Source organism: Crinia signifera, chromosome 4, assembly GCF_055691185.1.
Source record: "Crinia signifera chromosome 4, ASM5569118v1, whole genome shotgun sequence".
NCBI classification, from domain to species: Eukaryota; Metazoa; Chordata; class Amphibia; order Anura; family Myobatrachidae; genus Crinia; species Crinia signifera.
Window position 1 is genome coordinate 186,685,075 of NC_139220.1, and position 16,183 is coordinate 186,701,257.

The window sequence follows — 16,183 nt, forward strand, 5'->3', positions numbered from 1 at the left end:
CCACCGATATCTATTAAGCTGTGAACGTTTATTCCTGTAACTATGGGTAATAACGGGTCACGCTGTGATAACGTGCATGTTAGGGAGGAAGCAAGCCGGCCAAAAGGATCGGCTGCTTTTATTATGTGCAGGAAGCACGGTGAACTCGCAGTTGTTTACCAAAATAAATGGAGAAAAATGACACAAGGCAGCAAGTTAGAATTTCCCAGTGTTGGTAGCTTCGATCCGGAAATCTTATCGGCAGTAAAAGATGAAATATGCCTACTCTCCAGTCGTAAGGAGAGAGTGAAGCATATAGATATTCTTAAATTGTGGCAGAAGGAAGGACAGGAACAATGGGGAATCAAAGGTCTGGCAATACCGGACACAATCAGCCACAATAAAAATGCAACCGTTGCCGCAATAGAATCAACTCCCCCACCCCCATATGTGCCGAAGGGGTTAATGACTTATAAGAAAGACATAAGTAATAATGTATCCGTTACTAACTTGTACCCTGTCTTACCCCCTTATAAGGAAACCCGAGAGGAGAACGAGCAGCTGTTGGCACTGGCCGTCTCCCATGCCCTTAACATGCTTGAGGGAAAGGCGCAACCCACTGCTGGGGTCCCAGCACAGGAGGAGGAGACGGCTGATGTCAACAGCATAGTATTAGACACAGGTAAGTACACACAACACAGCACAGAGATAGTTGCTCCTGGGATGTTGTCCAATGGTGCAGGGGGAATACAGATCCACCCTCTGCACACAGTAGAACCTCCTTGTGGACGGGGAGGCGGGGATGAGGTAATGCCTGTAAAGGATAGTGACATGCACAATACATGGACACGATTGGAACGTCATTCAATCATCAAAAATTTCCCTGATCCCAGCAAAGATCTGGCAAAGTGTCAGAAATTTGTAAGGGAGCGAGGAAATTCAGATGAGCCCACCAATAAGGATTGGCGAAACATGTTGAGAGCTTGCCTCCCTTCACATATAGATGTCCAGAAGTTCATTCGAGACAGTGGTGTGGAGGGCGATAAGATCTTAACTGAACAGGGCAACCAGGAAAATATACGCCTAATAAATATACAATTGGGTGTATATTTCCCAGGGACAGTTGAAGATACCTTAGGGTTCACCATCACACAGAAAGATGGTGAGTCCACCAGCGGATATTTCAACCGTGCTTTACAGATGTTGCCAAAACACTCTGGTATCCCCGGCCACAGGGACAACATACATCTTAAGGGAGGGATTGTCTCTGTGCTGATACAAGGTCTTAGGAAAAATCTGAGAACCAACATAGAAACCATTCACCCCAACTGCAGACAGATGTCAATACACACTTTAAAGAAATCTGCTGTTGATCTGGACAAACGATTTATGACAGAAAGACAAAACCAAATAGTATGTTTCAAATGTGGAAACAATGGACACATAGCCAGACATTGCAGGGTAAATAACCATAGAAAACATAACACATATGTAAGTAACTGAGAGACACAATGGGAGAAGACAGGTAGGTCTCAACACATAGCCATAGCCCCACCTAGTAGCCAACGCCGCCCTAAGCATGACACATATATGCAAACAGGGAGTAGGACACACATACACCCCACATCCAGGTAACATAAGACAATATCTGAGGGAGGAGCCTCAGATATGGGTAAGTGGAATAGTTTAAATATAAAGTTTTTTTTTGTACCTAACCCGTTAACAACATTCCCTCCTGGTCTAGGTTGTGTCAAGCAATTAGTAGCAGCAAGTGGGGTAACAGGAAAAATACAGCATTACCCACTGACGAAACCAGCAGATGTTACAAGCGGGCCTCTGCATACCAAACACTCTTTTCTGTTGGCTGCAGCGACCCGACTAACCGCCTGGGTAGAGATTTACTATGTAAAATGGGATGTGTCATCTAGTACACCCCTGATGGGGTATTTCTGGACACTCCTAGAAATCTTACACAAGAAGTGCAAGATATGCTGGACAGTCCTCAGAGGCTAATGTTGTATTCCACTGTTATAGAGTCAAATCCATCTAAGGTAGCTAAAAAACTACAGCACAAATACCGAGTTCCCTTTGAACTAAAGATGGGAAGGACACAGGATCAATGGCAACCATAGCTTCAATAGAAACACTGTTAAAAACAGAAAGTATAGCGCCCCAAAGTACAGCTTCACCATTCGAAACCTGAGGTTGAGCTGGAAAAATACCCAGTGAAATAACAAGGTTCCCAAAAGAGAACTTTTAGCTAAATACCCCTAGACACAGCCCATAGCCACAACCACACTGGGAAACAGAAAGAAAGGGAGGGCTTAAGAAGCAGAACAGGAGTTGACAAGGGTAAGAACCAAATAGTTGAGAGCCAATTCCCCCATAGTGCTAAATCCTGGCGTCATAAAAAAAATAAATAAAAGAAAAATGTTTCTGTTGAAAATAAATGTACACATTACTGTCATTAATATTTTCTACCCTTTTTGAGTTTTTCTCTCTCTTTTTTTTTTTTTTCCAATTTTTTCTCCTTCCCCTACCCTTTTGTTCCAAAAACCCACAAATCATAGATAAATAGTTCGAAGAATCTGTCGCACTCCCAGCAGAGAAATACCATTGTGAATATGCGGTACCCTGTAAAGCGAGTAGTCACAATATAGATATTTTTCAGTAAATCTTGAACAAAGTCCCAATAACTTTAAGCATTACTCCTAATGTTACCCAGGGCAACCACAGCCACCATCTTGTGAAAAGCAGTCCAAGTAATGCACAAAGCATTCCCCTTCTACAAAGAATGAAAAGGGTTGTAAAACGCATTTACACATAAATAGGTGCAATCACAATACCCATGTCTTCACAGACAGATGTGGACAATAAAGAAGGAGAAACAGGCCTGATTACAGCTTTTTGCCATGGGTAAAACTGACACAAGAGACCATGTGATTTAGAATATTAGACCTGCTGAGGGGGCGACAGATATAGTGACGTAAGAAACCTGGTGATGCCAGCCTGACCAATGTCGTACTGCAGTGTGCAATTAAACCCTATTACTTAAGCACATTCATACTTGTCTACACAGTGTAGTCGCCATAGCACTACTGGTAAACAAAACTGAGAATGTGGTGTTGGGGTGTGTTTTAACTGTTTATGCTCCTCATATAGTCTGGACACTCCTAAAAATTCTGCCTAAACATGTGAAAAAAAAAAAAAAAAAAAAAATATTCATCAGCCAAGTTCACTAAATGGGAACTTGTATTGATGTTACCATGTAAAATGGGTAATATTGTAAACCCAGCAACACTCTTACCAGGTGTGCCCGCCAAAGGCACAAAGGGTGGAGTGGTGCTGAGGTTGCTGGAATGGTGGAATTTAGTGGGAGCCGAGACGAATATGATTGCATGACATGTTTGAATCAGACCTTTTGCAGCATGCCCCCAAAGGGTGGTAACAACCCATTGGAAGAGGTAATTCATTTTTTTTTTTCCGTTCTTTCCACAACACCGAGAGGGAAAATTGTACACTGGCTATACCGTAATAGATGGAAAAGGCATAGTAGAGGCTGAACCCATTGGACGTCTCACTCAGCAGCAGCAGTCTCATTAATAGTACTGCGAACTGAGAGAAAAACAGCCAATATTCATGCCGACTCCAAGTATGTTTGTTGGGGTAATACAAAAGATCTTAGGCCCTATGGCGCCTCAGATGTTTTGTTTCAGTAGCTGGCACTTCAGTGGCGCAAGCGTTGTAAGTTTAAAAGATTCTTGACAGTCACACAGCTGCCGGACAGAGTGGCTGTTATCAAGTGTAAAAACCACATCTTCAATGAGGATTCAGTGTCACTTGATGATGAACATGCTGGCAAGGCAGCTGGGTGAGCCATGCGCTCTGCGGATAATGTTTGTGTTCCCCCTATAAATGTCAGTATATTCACATAGTAATACAAGATTTGTGTCCCCTGCAGGAGAAGCAGTCTGGAAGCCGAAGGGATGTGGACAGGAATAGAAAGATGGACAAGGTAAACCAGTGACTCTAAGAACATGCCAAACCGTCAGGACAGAGATAGCCCATGGCCTGACTTGTCTTGACAGGGAAGGTATGTGAAAAAAATTAGTCCAAAATTACTGGTGTGCCCACAGACAGGTAAGACGACAGAATCATGCCTTACTTGTCTGGGGGAAACAAACTGCAACGGCTGTTCCCACAGAGCCATCTCCACATCCCTCCTCCAGCAGGATCCTCTGCAGGTAATACAAAATTGGCTTTGTACAGTCCACTCTAGAAGCATTTAAGTTATTCATTTATTTTTATATATATATATATATATATATGTTGACGTTTGTGTGTATAGATATGGCAGCCCAGAAGCACCCTTGAGTATGCAAATATATATATAAAAGGTTTAAGTCATGTGTTAACCTTCAGGGACTGATGGTACACCCCATAATCTTTTTTGTAGTAGTAAAATCACTCTCAGAACTCCACCTCATTGGTCCCCATCGAAACATTGCTTGGCGGGCAGCCACAGGTTATGGTAATCCCACAAGGAGATCCTAGACCACAAATGCAAGTGATGTATCCACACCTGGAAAACTGCAGCAAAAGGACTTTGTTGACACCTGTTGTGAACTGTCATAACCATGAACCAGGAGATGTTGTTGTTGTTTCCCCTGCTTTTCCATATACAGGTTGCTTGATAGACCTTTGGAAAGGACCACCCCAGATCTTGTTGACCAGCACTACCTCAATAACAAAGTCGCAGAGAGAGATTCGGGTACGTTCGTCCTACTGCCAAAAGAACTGAAAACCGGAAGGTCCCTACACTCCAGGGCGAAAGAAAGAAATCGCTAAGAGGCACCATTTCGGGAGGACTGGAGAGCAGCTAAGGTCAAGCAACCTGTACAAGCTACAAAAAGGGACTGTGACACACCCCACTGGTGACAGGTTGAAAAGATCACTAACAAAATGTTTCCTTTCTCAGTTTTCTCTATTGTTGTGGGTCCTATTCTTGTCTCCCCCCCCACTATCCGTTCTTATCCTCAAAAGCAAGGATACCGCCGCCGCCCTGCTGCCAGGCATTGGACGGACGATACAGAGTTCTGAGAGTGTGTTACCCGTCCCAGCTTAGGTTAAGGTAGAATCTATAAACTTGACACCTTACCCGGGACCGGATGTTTTAATACCATCATACTTAAAAGCATACCAAAAAGAGAGACAACAAAGAGTTCAAGGATCTGTTGTCACAAACAATACCTACCAAAGGATGCCATATTTGTGAACGTGTATATGTTGTAACCACCCCTGTTTTTATTTTTTATCCCAAAATTGTACATTATCCTTCGTGACCCTGAGTAGATTGTTCGATAAATGCGGCCCATCGTTTATCCATGATCCTGGATCGGCCGAGAGCAGATGGTTTACTCCCCTTATATGTTTATTTCATGGATCCCAATTTCTTTGTTGGGATTATGAATTTCTGTATTGTCGTGTGAAATGTTTTTGTATTGTAACAGTTTTATATTTACTGTTAAAGGGTGGACTGTGGAAGTCTAGGTACACACACGCCATTTTGTGATAGTATGGCCGCCATTTTGGTTCGCAGAGTTGCGCAAATAAAGTTTCCATACCCGAGTATGTGTGACAATGTGGACCAGAAGAGTAGACATACTATCACACATAAATTCATAATAACACACTTACACGAAATGATATATAGTTAAAAGGTTTAGAACGCCACACATAGCTTAGTTAGCCCTGCACACACCTGATTGTATCGTGTTTAGTACCGTTCCGTTCAGCTCATCATGCAAAGTATTCCGGTCATTGCGAATATTTCGCAATGTACACTGCCCGATAGTTATGGACATAATCCATATTTCAGAGACAGTTTCTGTTGAAAGTAGTTAACAAAGGAAACTAGATAAAACCGGTTCTTATCCTTGCTGACGCCGAAACCACCAAACAAAGGACTCTTAAAGTTCACTCCCCTGCACCTGGTCAGATCAGGTACAGCGTCTAACCTCCAATCACAGTGGACCGGACATATGATCTCTGACCAATGAGAATGGCCTTTGACCTCCCCTTTCTGACCCTATAAGATAGGCGACCCAGAGCAGCCAGGGTCTCTTCGGCACAACTACCTTCCCTGGACCTTCCTACCGGACTATCGCTCATTCCTGAACGATAGTGAGCTCTGACCGGACTGCGCTTCGCATACTAGATGACCACGGTAAACGGTTGCATTTCACGGTATTTATTCTTAAAGTATTGTTGGCTGATTGTGTCTTGTATCTGTTTTCTCTCCTCTTAGTAGAGTCTGTTTAGTATTTATTGTTAGTATATTGTATTACTTGTTATACCTGTTTATTCTTATTTCTGTAACCCCCTTTTGTCCATTAGGGACTCAAATACAATCTTTTTACGGAGCTCTTATCTCCATATTTCTATACAGTGGTCGTTGTCTGTTTATTCGCATAATAGCGATAAGGTATATTGCGGACACAGTCCGATAAGGTATATTCGCAGATTAGAGACAAAGTACTGCGAAGGAATCTCTGATTAAGGTATTGGTTCTTGGTATACATAATACAATAAAAGGTACGCTACGCTGCGCTACGCTTTGTTCGCACGTAGCTAGGTATAAAGGGTACGTTGGTTGCGGACTTATTACGTAACCAACGCTTTTCACTTATCGTCACTCTGGTTATATTTTAATCACCGTTAACAATAGATAGGATATTTTTAACAGCACTAGTGTAAGAATAAATGCAGCAGATATTTTCTATATTTCGGTGTTCCATTACCATACATACCGTAAGCGTGCTTTGTAGATTGATCACATGTGTGCAATCAGAAAGAAACTTTTTGAGTATGTTTACCTGTCCACCAAAAGCTGCAAAGTGCAAAGGAGTAAGACCACTCTGCATAGAAAAAGAAAGACATAGTTAAGTTTTATAAACTTGTTTATGACAAAAAAAAAGTACAAGTTTTATTATTATTATTATTATTATTATTAGCCTTTATTTATAGGGACCACACAAATGTTTGCAGTTAGCAATGCAGAACATAGAAGGATACAAGGTCACAATGCACATACAGATGGAGCAGCTCTCATTAGAGCTGCTCCTGGTGATTCTATCGCCAATCGGCGCCTTTCTCCATCCACCAGAAGGGGGTGCGTGCGCACGAGATGCTCGCATGCCCCATTTTGACAGAGCTCGCCGCTGCCTCCCCGCTGCTCCCACGTTCTCCCCGTAGCTACCCACACTCCTCCCTAACCCTGCCCATCTCCCTGAAGTGGAGACGGGCAGGGATTCAGCTCCCCACCGCCGAGTGACTGGGACGGGTGAGCTTGTGAGACACTCGCGCATCCCTGTCAGATGAAGCGCCTCTCCGCCAGCCTGCCCGAGCTCAGGAAATCCCTGAGCTGGCTGAGAGGCGCTCCATCTGTACAGTCATCATATCCACCAAAGCAGCAACGGCTGAACCAGAAGGGTCAGTGCTGGTAATGACAAGGGTGAGCAGATGATGGTGTAAGGAGTATGGGTCATAGAGTTGACACTATGAAGGTCGAAATACATTAGGTCAACCACTAAAGGTTGACAGGGCTTAGGTCGACACATGAAACATGGGTAACCTATATAATCTAAAGGACTCTTCAAAATAATCAACCACCATCTAATTTGGCCATTACTATTTATCCTCTTGCAATCTCCCTGCAATTGACTGTGACACTTCTAAGGGTCTTATAAAAAGGCACTTGCTGCACAGAAACCATCGAAAGCACCCAGCCCATGTCCTATTTCAAAACATTCATACCCATCTCCCATAAATTTTTATCGTAATCTTAGAAGCTTCACATCTCTCCCAGAAATCACCAAAGCAACAATTACTCTAATTACCAAGCCCAACAAAGGCTCCCAATGCGTAACTAATCACCGCCCTATATCACTTCCTAATACCGAACTCAACTTAAGAGCGCAGGCCACACAGTGTGGAAATGCTTCTGTGTGATACAACGTAGGCCGCTTCTCAGGGCTCATGTCAGTGTGATAGTGCATCATTAACACAACGGTACCTGCTATATAACGGCATTTACAAATGCCTATCATTTATAATTCAAAAATGTAGCATCCATGATACTATGTCCCTGGTTCACTCACAAAGGCAAATTCCTTCTCAAATGGACACAACCATGGGCACTGCAGGTGGGGCAGATGTAACATGTGCAGAGATAATTAGATTTGGGTGGGGTTTTACTTCATATACCCCTTTCACACCAGCCTAAATTCCCGGGTTGAGTCCGGGAACAACCCGGGACTAGCTCTGGTGTGAAAGGTTCCCGGGACAAAATCCCGGGCTAATTTGCCGGCAATCCAACCCGGCTAGGTACCAGGGTTACTCCCGGGTCCTTCCCTGACTACTGGCTGGTGTGAAAGGTGCAGGGACATGTCCCTTCTTCCCGTGTTGCCTCTGCTGATGTCAGCTAACGCTGATTTGCTAGCAGGGCAACTTCCTGTTGTGCTGGATGCTCCCAGACACGCCCAGAGGCAGCAAACAGCGTGCAGGGAGATACAGCGTGCACGTGCTGTGGGCAAAGTGCATTTTAAACCCTGGGGTAAGGAATTGCATCAGTGTGATAGAGCACAGGTCATGGGGTGTGGGAGCGCTTCATTGTGATAGAGCACAGGTCGCAGGATGAGGGAACGTGTCAGTGTGATAGAACGTAGGCTGCAAAGTGACGCATCAGTGTGATAGATCGCAAGTTGCAAGGTGTCAGTGTGGGAGTGCAGGCCATGGGGTGTGGGAGCGCATCATTGTGATAGAGCACAGGCAGTGGGATGAGGGGACACGTCAGTGTGATAGAACGTAGGCTGCAAAGTGACGCATCAGTGTGATAGATCGCAAGTTGCAAGGTGTCAGTGTGGGAGTGCAGGCCATGGGGTGTGGGAGCGCATCATTGTGATAGAGCACAGGCAGTGGGATGAGGGGACACGTCAGTGTGATAGAACGTAGGCTGCAAAGTGACGCATCAGTGTGATAGATCGCAAGTTGCAAGGTGTCAGTGTGGGAGTGCAGGCCATGGGGTGTGGGAGCGCATCATTGTGATAGAGCAAAGGCAGTGGGATGAGGGGACACGTCAGTGTGATAGAACGTAGGCTGCAAAGTGACGCATCAGTGTGATAGATCGCAAGTTGCAAGGTGTCAGTGTGGGAGTGCAGGCCATGGGGTGTGGGAGCGCATCATTGTGATAGAGCACAGGCAGTGGGATGAGGGGACACGTCAGTGTGATAGAACGTAGGCTGCAAAGTGACGCATCAGTGTGATAGATCGCAAGTTGCAAGGTGTCAGTGTGGGAGTGCAGGCCATGGGGTGTGGGAGCGCATCATTGTGATAGAGCTGGCTGAGAGGCGCTCCATCTGTACAGTCATCATATCCACCAAAGCAGCAACGGCTGAACCAGAAGGGTCAGTGCTGGTAATGACAAGGGTGAGCAGATGATGGTGTAAGGAGTATGGGTCATAGAGTTGACACTATGAAGGTCGAAATACATTAGGTCAACCACTAAAGGTTGACAGGGCTTAGGTCGACACATGAAACAGGTTAACATGGCTAAGGTCGACAGGGTTATCATAGTGTCCGCCCAGCGACCGTATCCTATTGCAAGTGAGAATCAGAATAGCACATCGATAAGAGAGCCCTACCCGAGAGAGCGTAAAGTCTATAAAATGAAAAAGTCTCCATATAGTATCTTATCACAAATATACATCTAATTTTCAAGGATGCACGGAATTCATTAAATAATATATATTGGCATCCTAATTGCAAAAGAAAAAGAATTACAATAGGAAGTACTGTATGTTCTTAGAGCTGCATTAGACTTGGGTTAGGAGGTTGGAGTTCCATTCTGGACTTAACGAAATGTAATTAATATGATGTATTAAATATAAATAAAAAAAATAACCCACACTTATATAAGGTAAGACATTTGCATGTTGATACTTTTGGAAATAACCATTAGAACTCTGTAATCTCTCCAACTGTAAATGCAGCAAGTAGTATACGCACCGAATTCTTACTCAGTATTGTATATCCATCCTGAATCAGTTTAACGACTCTGTCTATGTTGCCAGCATGGGCAGCATAGTGCAGAGGAGTGTTCCCATACTGAAAGAGATAAGAAGCACAAACGTATCATAAATAAAGCATTTTTAATAATTTAGATGTGTAATATACTATTATAGTCTTACCTCCTGATCAGAAGCAGTGTTTGTACACAGCATATTCTCAAAGTCATCCGCCTTGGCAGAGTCTGTAGGTGGAAGGAAAGCATAAAATATGAACACTTACATACAGAAAACAAATAATAGCATATATATAAGATTCTGACTTTGTTTCATATGAGCTACTAAGAAGGCACAAATTCATAACTAGAGTATAAGAGGGTATCATATTGAACAGGACCATGAACATGGGTAACCTATATAATCTAAAGGACTCTTCAAAATAATCAACCACCATCTAATTTGGCCATTACTATTTATCCTCTTGCAATCTCCCTGCAATTGACTGTGACACTTCTAAGGGTCTCAAAAAAAGGCACTTGCTGCACAGAAACCATCGAAAGCACCCAGCCCATGTCCTATTTCAAAACATTCATACCCATGTCACATAAATTTTTATCGTAATCTTAGAAGCTTCACATCTCTCCCAGAAATCACCAAAGCAACAATTACTCTAATTACCAAGCCCAACAAAGGCTCCCAATGCGTAACTAATCACCGCCCTATATCACTTCTTAATACCGAACTCAACTTAAGAGCGCAGGCCACACAGTGTGGAAATGCTTCTGTGTGATACAACGTAGGCCGCTTCTCAGGGATCATGTCAGTGTGATAGTGCATCATTAACACAACGGTACCTGCTATATAACGGCATTTACAAATGCCTATCATTTATAATTCAAAAATGTAGCATCCATGATACCATGTCCCTGGTTCACTCACAAAGGCAAATTCCTTCTCAAATGGACACAACCATGGGCACTGCAGGTAGGGCAGATGTAACATGTGCAGAGAGAATTAGATTTGGGTGGGGTTTTACTTCATATACCCCTTTCACACCAGCCTAAATTCCCGGGTTGAGTCCGGGAACAACCCGGGACTAGCTCTGGTGTGAAAGGTTCCCGGGACAAAATCCCAGGCTAATTTGCCGGCAATCCAACCCGGCTAGGTACCAGGGTTACTCCCGGGTCCTTCCCGGACTACTGGCTGGTGTGAAAGGTGCAGGGACATGTCCCTTCTTCCCGTGTTGCCTCTGCTGATGTCAGCTAACGCTGATTTGCTAGCAGGGCAACTTCCTGTTGTGCTGGATGCTCCCAGACACGCCCAGAGGCAGCAAACAGCGTGCAGGGAGATACAGCGTGCACGTGCTGTGGGCAAAGTGCATTTTAAACCCTGGGGTAAGGGATTGCATCAGTGTGATAGAGCACAGGTCATGGGGTGTGGGAGCGCTTCATTGTGATAGAGCACAGGTCGCAGGATGAGGGAACGTGTCAGTGTGATAGAACGTAGGCTGCAAAGTGACGCATCAGTGTGATAGATCGCAAGTTGCAAGGTGTCAGTGTGGGAGTGCAGGCCATGGGGTGTGGGAGCGCATCATTGTGATAGAGCACAGGCAGTGGGATGAGGGGACACGTCAGTGTGATAGAACGTAGGCTGCAAAGTGAGCTAGTGCGTCAGTGCGGTACAGTGCAGGCCACTTTGTGTGCTTGCACTGGCTTTCCCTAGATCGCGATGGTCAATGGCCATGCCTACCTCTAACAGTGCTGGGCCAGTAAATTAAATTTAAGTCAACTTTGAGTACAGCCCCATACACTCGGGGTGACCCGGAACTTTGGCAGAGCAACACCTTTCAGCACGGTCACTCAGCACACATCGCGGGTGTCCTGCGATGCACCAGCAGTGTTTTGTGCTGAGCGATTGTGCTGATTGGGGCTTTGCCTGTTTTTAATAGGTGTTTTTTTATAAAAGTAAATAGAGCAGCTGCCAATGGGTGGTTTATAGTAAACCACTGGAAATGTATAGTAAAAACAACAGAAAAAGTGGCAGCGCTTACAGATAAGATTTACACATATAGGGATTGCCTGTTAATAATTCATTTATTAATACTATAATCAAAACATAATTGGTAAAATTTATAATAAAATATAATAAAATAATTCGTACCCTCCCTGGCCCCTAGAATTTAATCTAGAATGGTCAGTCCTCCTTGGGTTTGATTAAATGTTGAAAGATATGGCAATTGTAAATAGTTTGTTTTCTGGAGAAAAGATGGGAATGTCTCACCACTTTATTTTGGGATTGTTTCCGGGCTTGGGTCTGTGGTCCTCATTATTTTTGCGGAGATGTTAATTCTTTTTAGTGAACAGCGGCTGGAGGAATATCAAGAACCCAGTTGGTGGTCTCCTTTTTCCAGATAAATTATTTTCTCAGTGAAACAATAAAGTTGCCAAAATTAGATTTTTGCTGTTTTTGGAGGCCGCCAATGTGTAGGTAGTGGAGTCCTTGGGTAAGTACCAGGGGGGGGGGGGGGGTTCAGTGGCCCACTGAGAAAATAATTCATCCCATCTTTTCTCCAGAAAACAAACTATTTACAATTGCCATATCTGTCAACATTTGTTCAAACCCAAGGAGGACTGACCATTCTAGATTTAATTCTAGGGGCCAGAGGAGGGTACGAATTATTTTATTACACATTTTACCAATTATGTTTTCATTATAGTATTAATAAATGAATTATTAACAGGCAATCCCTATGTGTAAATCTTATCTGTTAGCGCTGCCACTTTTTCTGTTGTTTTTACTATGACCAATGATATATAAGACTATTGATGGTCATCCAGTGCATAGTTTTACACTATCAATGGGCAGTTGCACTTTTGCCATCGATGGCCATCCCTAGTTAGAGGTGCCTGTCATTTTAAGGGGGCATAATGCTTTCCCCATTTGGTATTACTAATTAATTAATATTCGGTCACAAATATTAAGTCTCCATTTCGGTTACCGAGTGTAAAGGTGCGGGTGGATCATTACGTCGACTGGCATTAGGTCGACACATGAAAAAGGGCAACATGGCTTATGGTCGACAAGATCATTAGGTTGACATAAGCAGTAGGTTGACATTGGGAATGTCAATATGGGTTTTTCATGGTTTTTTTTTTTCCCGAATGTTGACACAGTCGATATGGACACCGAAAAAGTGCACCGCGTCCACTCGCATGGCTTGCTATGCTCGCCATGCTTCGGGCTCAGTGCCTCCCTATGCTGGGTACACTATTATATTGTCCCTACCTAGTGGATATTAGAGTATGCAATAAACCCATGTCGACCTTCCCAATTTTGACCTAATGTTTGTGTCGATCTAATGATCCTGTCGACCTTAAGCCATGTCGAACTAAGGCCCATCGTCAGATTGGAATGCATGTTCAAACAGTTCTCATTAATGTGCATTGTTAACGAAATAGTGGGTACACACTGAACAATATGCATAACGATATCGTTATTATGCATATCGTTAATGCAAATCGGATAGTGTGCGCCCAGCTGGCAGCTTTTATTGGTGTCTACCTTAAACAGAGTGACATTTTTAATAAAATATTAACAGACTGGGTTTACAAGTTGTCCTTAATAAACAATGTGGTACTTGTTTCCTAGCATGGCCACAATCGCGGGCATCGCGGGTAATTTTTAATGGTCTACGATGCGACCGACGCGATGCCCGCGATTTTCCATTGAAATGCATTGAAAAAGTCAAAATCGCGTCGGTCGCATCGTATGCGGCCAAAAAAAGCATAAGATGGTACCGACGCGATGCCCGCGATTTCCCATAGGGAACAATGTAAAATGCCTCAATTTAACCAAATCAACATAGGGAACAATGTTAAATGGGCCAGAGACCCCAAAAAACCCCCCTGACCAGTGAAATGGCCCCCCAAAAATAGTTAACGGCACCCCACGATCAACGTCAACCGAAGCGTGGCGAGGGGCGGCGGTACGCGTCCTCCGACCTTTTCATACCCCCACTATCCACGTCGGCGCGGAGTTGAGAATAGATAGTGTGGCGAGCGCAGCGAGCCACCGAGCCCGAAGCGTGGCGAGCGCAGCAAGCCCTGCGAGGGGACGCGGATACCTGTGAAGCCCGTGAAGGGACGCGTTTACCGGTGAAGGTATCCGCGTCCCCACGCGGGGCTCGCTGCGCTCGCCACGCTTCGGGCTCGGTGGCTCGCCACACTATCTATTCTCAACTCCGCGCCGACGTGGATAGTGGGGGTATGAAAAGGTCGGAGGATGCGTACCGCCGCCGCTCGCCACGCTTCGGGTTCACGTTGATCGTGGGGTGGCGTTAACTTTTTGGGGGGCCATTTCACTGGTCAGGGGGGTTTTTTGGGTTCTCTGGCCCATTTAACATTGTTCCCTATGTTGATTTAGTTAAATTGAGGCATTTTACATTGTTCCCTATGGGAAATCGCGGGCATCGCGTCGGTAGCATCGCATGCGATTTTTTAGCCCGCATGCGATGCGACCGACGCGATTTTTTTACCTGCGATGCCCCAGATCAAGATCGTTGTGGCCGTGCTAGGAAACAAGTACCAACAATGTTATATGAGATAAGATGAAAGGTCACACACAGCCATACATACAGCACTGTATACATATATATATATATATATATATATATATATATATATATATATATATTACTGTTGTGTAACACATTTTACGAAGTGAAAGTATTTTCAGCACTTACTTTTTATGTCACATAGACTATATACAAGTGTATGTTGGGGCAACGATCTGTCTATAGTATTATACGGCACTTCAATATAAACAAATTTAGTAATACAGGATGAGTAATTCTGTTTGTAAACGTCCAATTCAAACAGGTTACTACAATAGTGTCAGTCTCAAGTGTGCTCAGATGGAGAGAGCGACACCACATTTGCGATTGCTTCTGACAGATTTGCCTTAGCTTAAGCACATAAAATAGACACATGTAATTAATATGATTACTAGTACCTTAAGCTGCGGTTCCTTAATAACCAGCTGACAGTGCGGGCTTCTCCTCTGCTGCTGGTGCTGTCGCTGCTGCTTCAAGTTCTGGGGATTTTCTGTTTTCCCGGCAACAGTATCAGCCACTCCTCCAGAGTGTAGTAATAACAGCAAGGCTGCTGTGCTGATAGGCGGGGAGGAGTTCCAACTTCAGGCATCTTTTCTCTGCACTGTCTGCAGCAAGATCTATGTGCCTAAAGTTACAGAACTTTTAACATTTCCTCGCTGCAGAAAACCACATCCTTCCTAGGTACATTGGATTTATCTATATTATTATGAGGTCCACTTTTTCAGAAGCGAGTGCCAGAAATGAACACACTGAGGGTGCACCAAATGAGTAAAAACAATACTTTATGAATAAAAGCAGAATCTTAAGCTCACATACATGAAAGTTTAAGAAAAACAGCTTGCCAACATGTAATGGAAGACATGTAGCAGTGCTGCTAATGGGGACATCATCGCTGCTACTGGGCATTATGCGTGTAAGCGGTGCTGCTGCTGTGGTAGTTATGCGTGTAAGCGTTGCTGCTCCTAGGGGTGTTATGCGTGTTAGAGGTGTTGCTCCTGGGGGTGTTATGCGTGTTAGAGGTGTTGCTCCTGGGGGTGTTATGCGTGTTAGAGGTGTTGCTCCTGGGGGTGTTATGCATGTTAGCGGTGCTGCTCCTGGGTGTTTGGCGTGTTAGCAGTGCTGCTCCTGGGGAATTATGCATGTAAGTGGCGCTGCTACAGCTGGCATTATGTAAGCAGCACTGGGGGCATAATGTGTGTGGGCGACGATGCTACTGGGGGCATTATGTGTGTAAATGTCCCCATACGCTGCAATCCCCCTTAAGTTGCCTGGGACCTTCCCGGAAATGCTACTGCAGGCATTATGCATGTAAGTGGTGTTGCCCGGTGCTGCTACTGTGGGCTTTATTTGGTTAAGGGCTTTAAAGAGGGGAGGGCCAAGCCGCTCTATCAGAAATTGCCTCTCACTGACCACCAGAACCGCATTCTGTAATCTGCTGCAGGCCGTGGATTGCCTGCTGCACACAGCAGCTTCCTTTCTGCTGAGCCGCAGGTTCACTGCTACCCGCTGCTCACACAGCCACAGGATA

General features: G+C 44.4%; 1 protein-coding gene across 2 annotated transcripts in view; it reads right to left on the bottom strand.

Moving 5' to 3' along the window:
- Positions 1-15,388, bottom strand: part of LOC146074754 (uncharacterized) — a 52,628-nt gene extending 37,240 nt beyond the window's left edge. Inside the window, exons 1-4 of one of the 2 annotated variants that reach the window (XM_083183213.1) lie at positions 15,054-15,388; positions 10,227-10,288; positions 10,045-10,143; positions 6,789-6,896 (exon numbers count right to left, since the gene is read on the bottom strand). In XM_083183213.1, the coding sequence (XP_083039339.1) occupies positions 6,789-6,896; positions 10,045-10,143; positions 10,227-10,259 (240 nt within the window). In that variant the 5' untranslated portion in view covers positions 10,260-10,288; positions 15,054-15,388. Of the gene's footprint in view, positions 1-6,788; positions 6,897-10,044; positions 10,144-10,226; positions 10,289-15,053 lie in introns of those variants that run through there. The other variant, XM_083183214.1, reaches the window with a different exon arrangement.
- Positions 15,389-16,183: the final 795 nt, after the last annotated feature.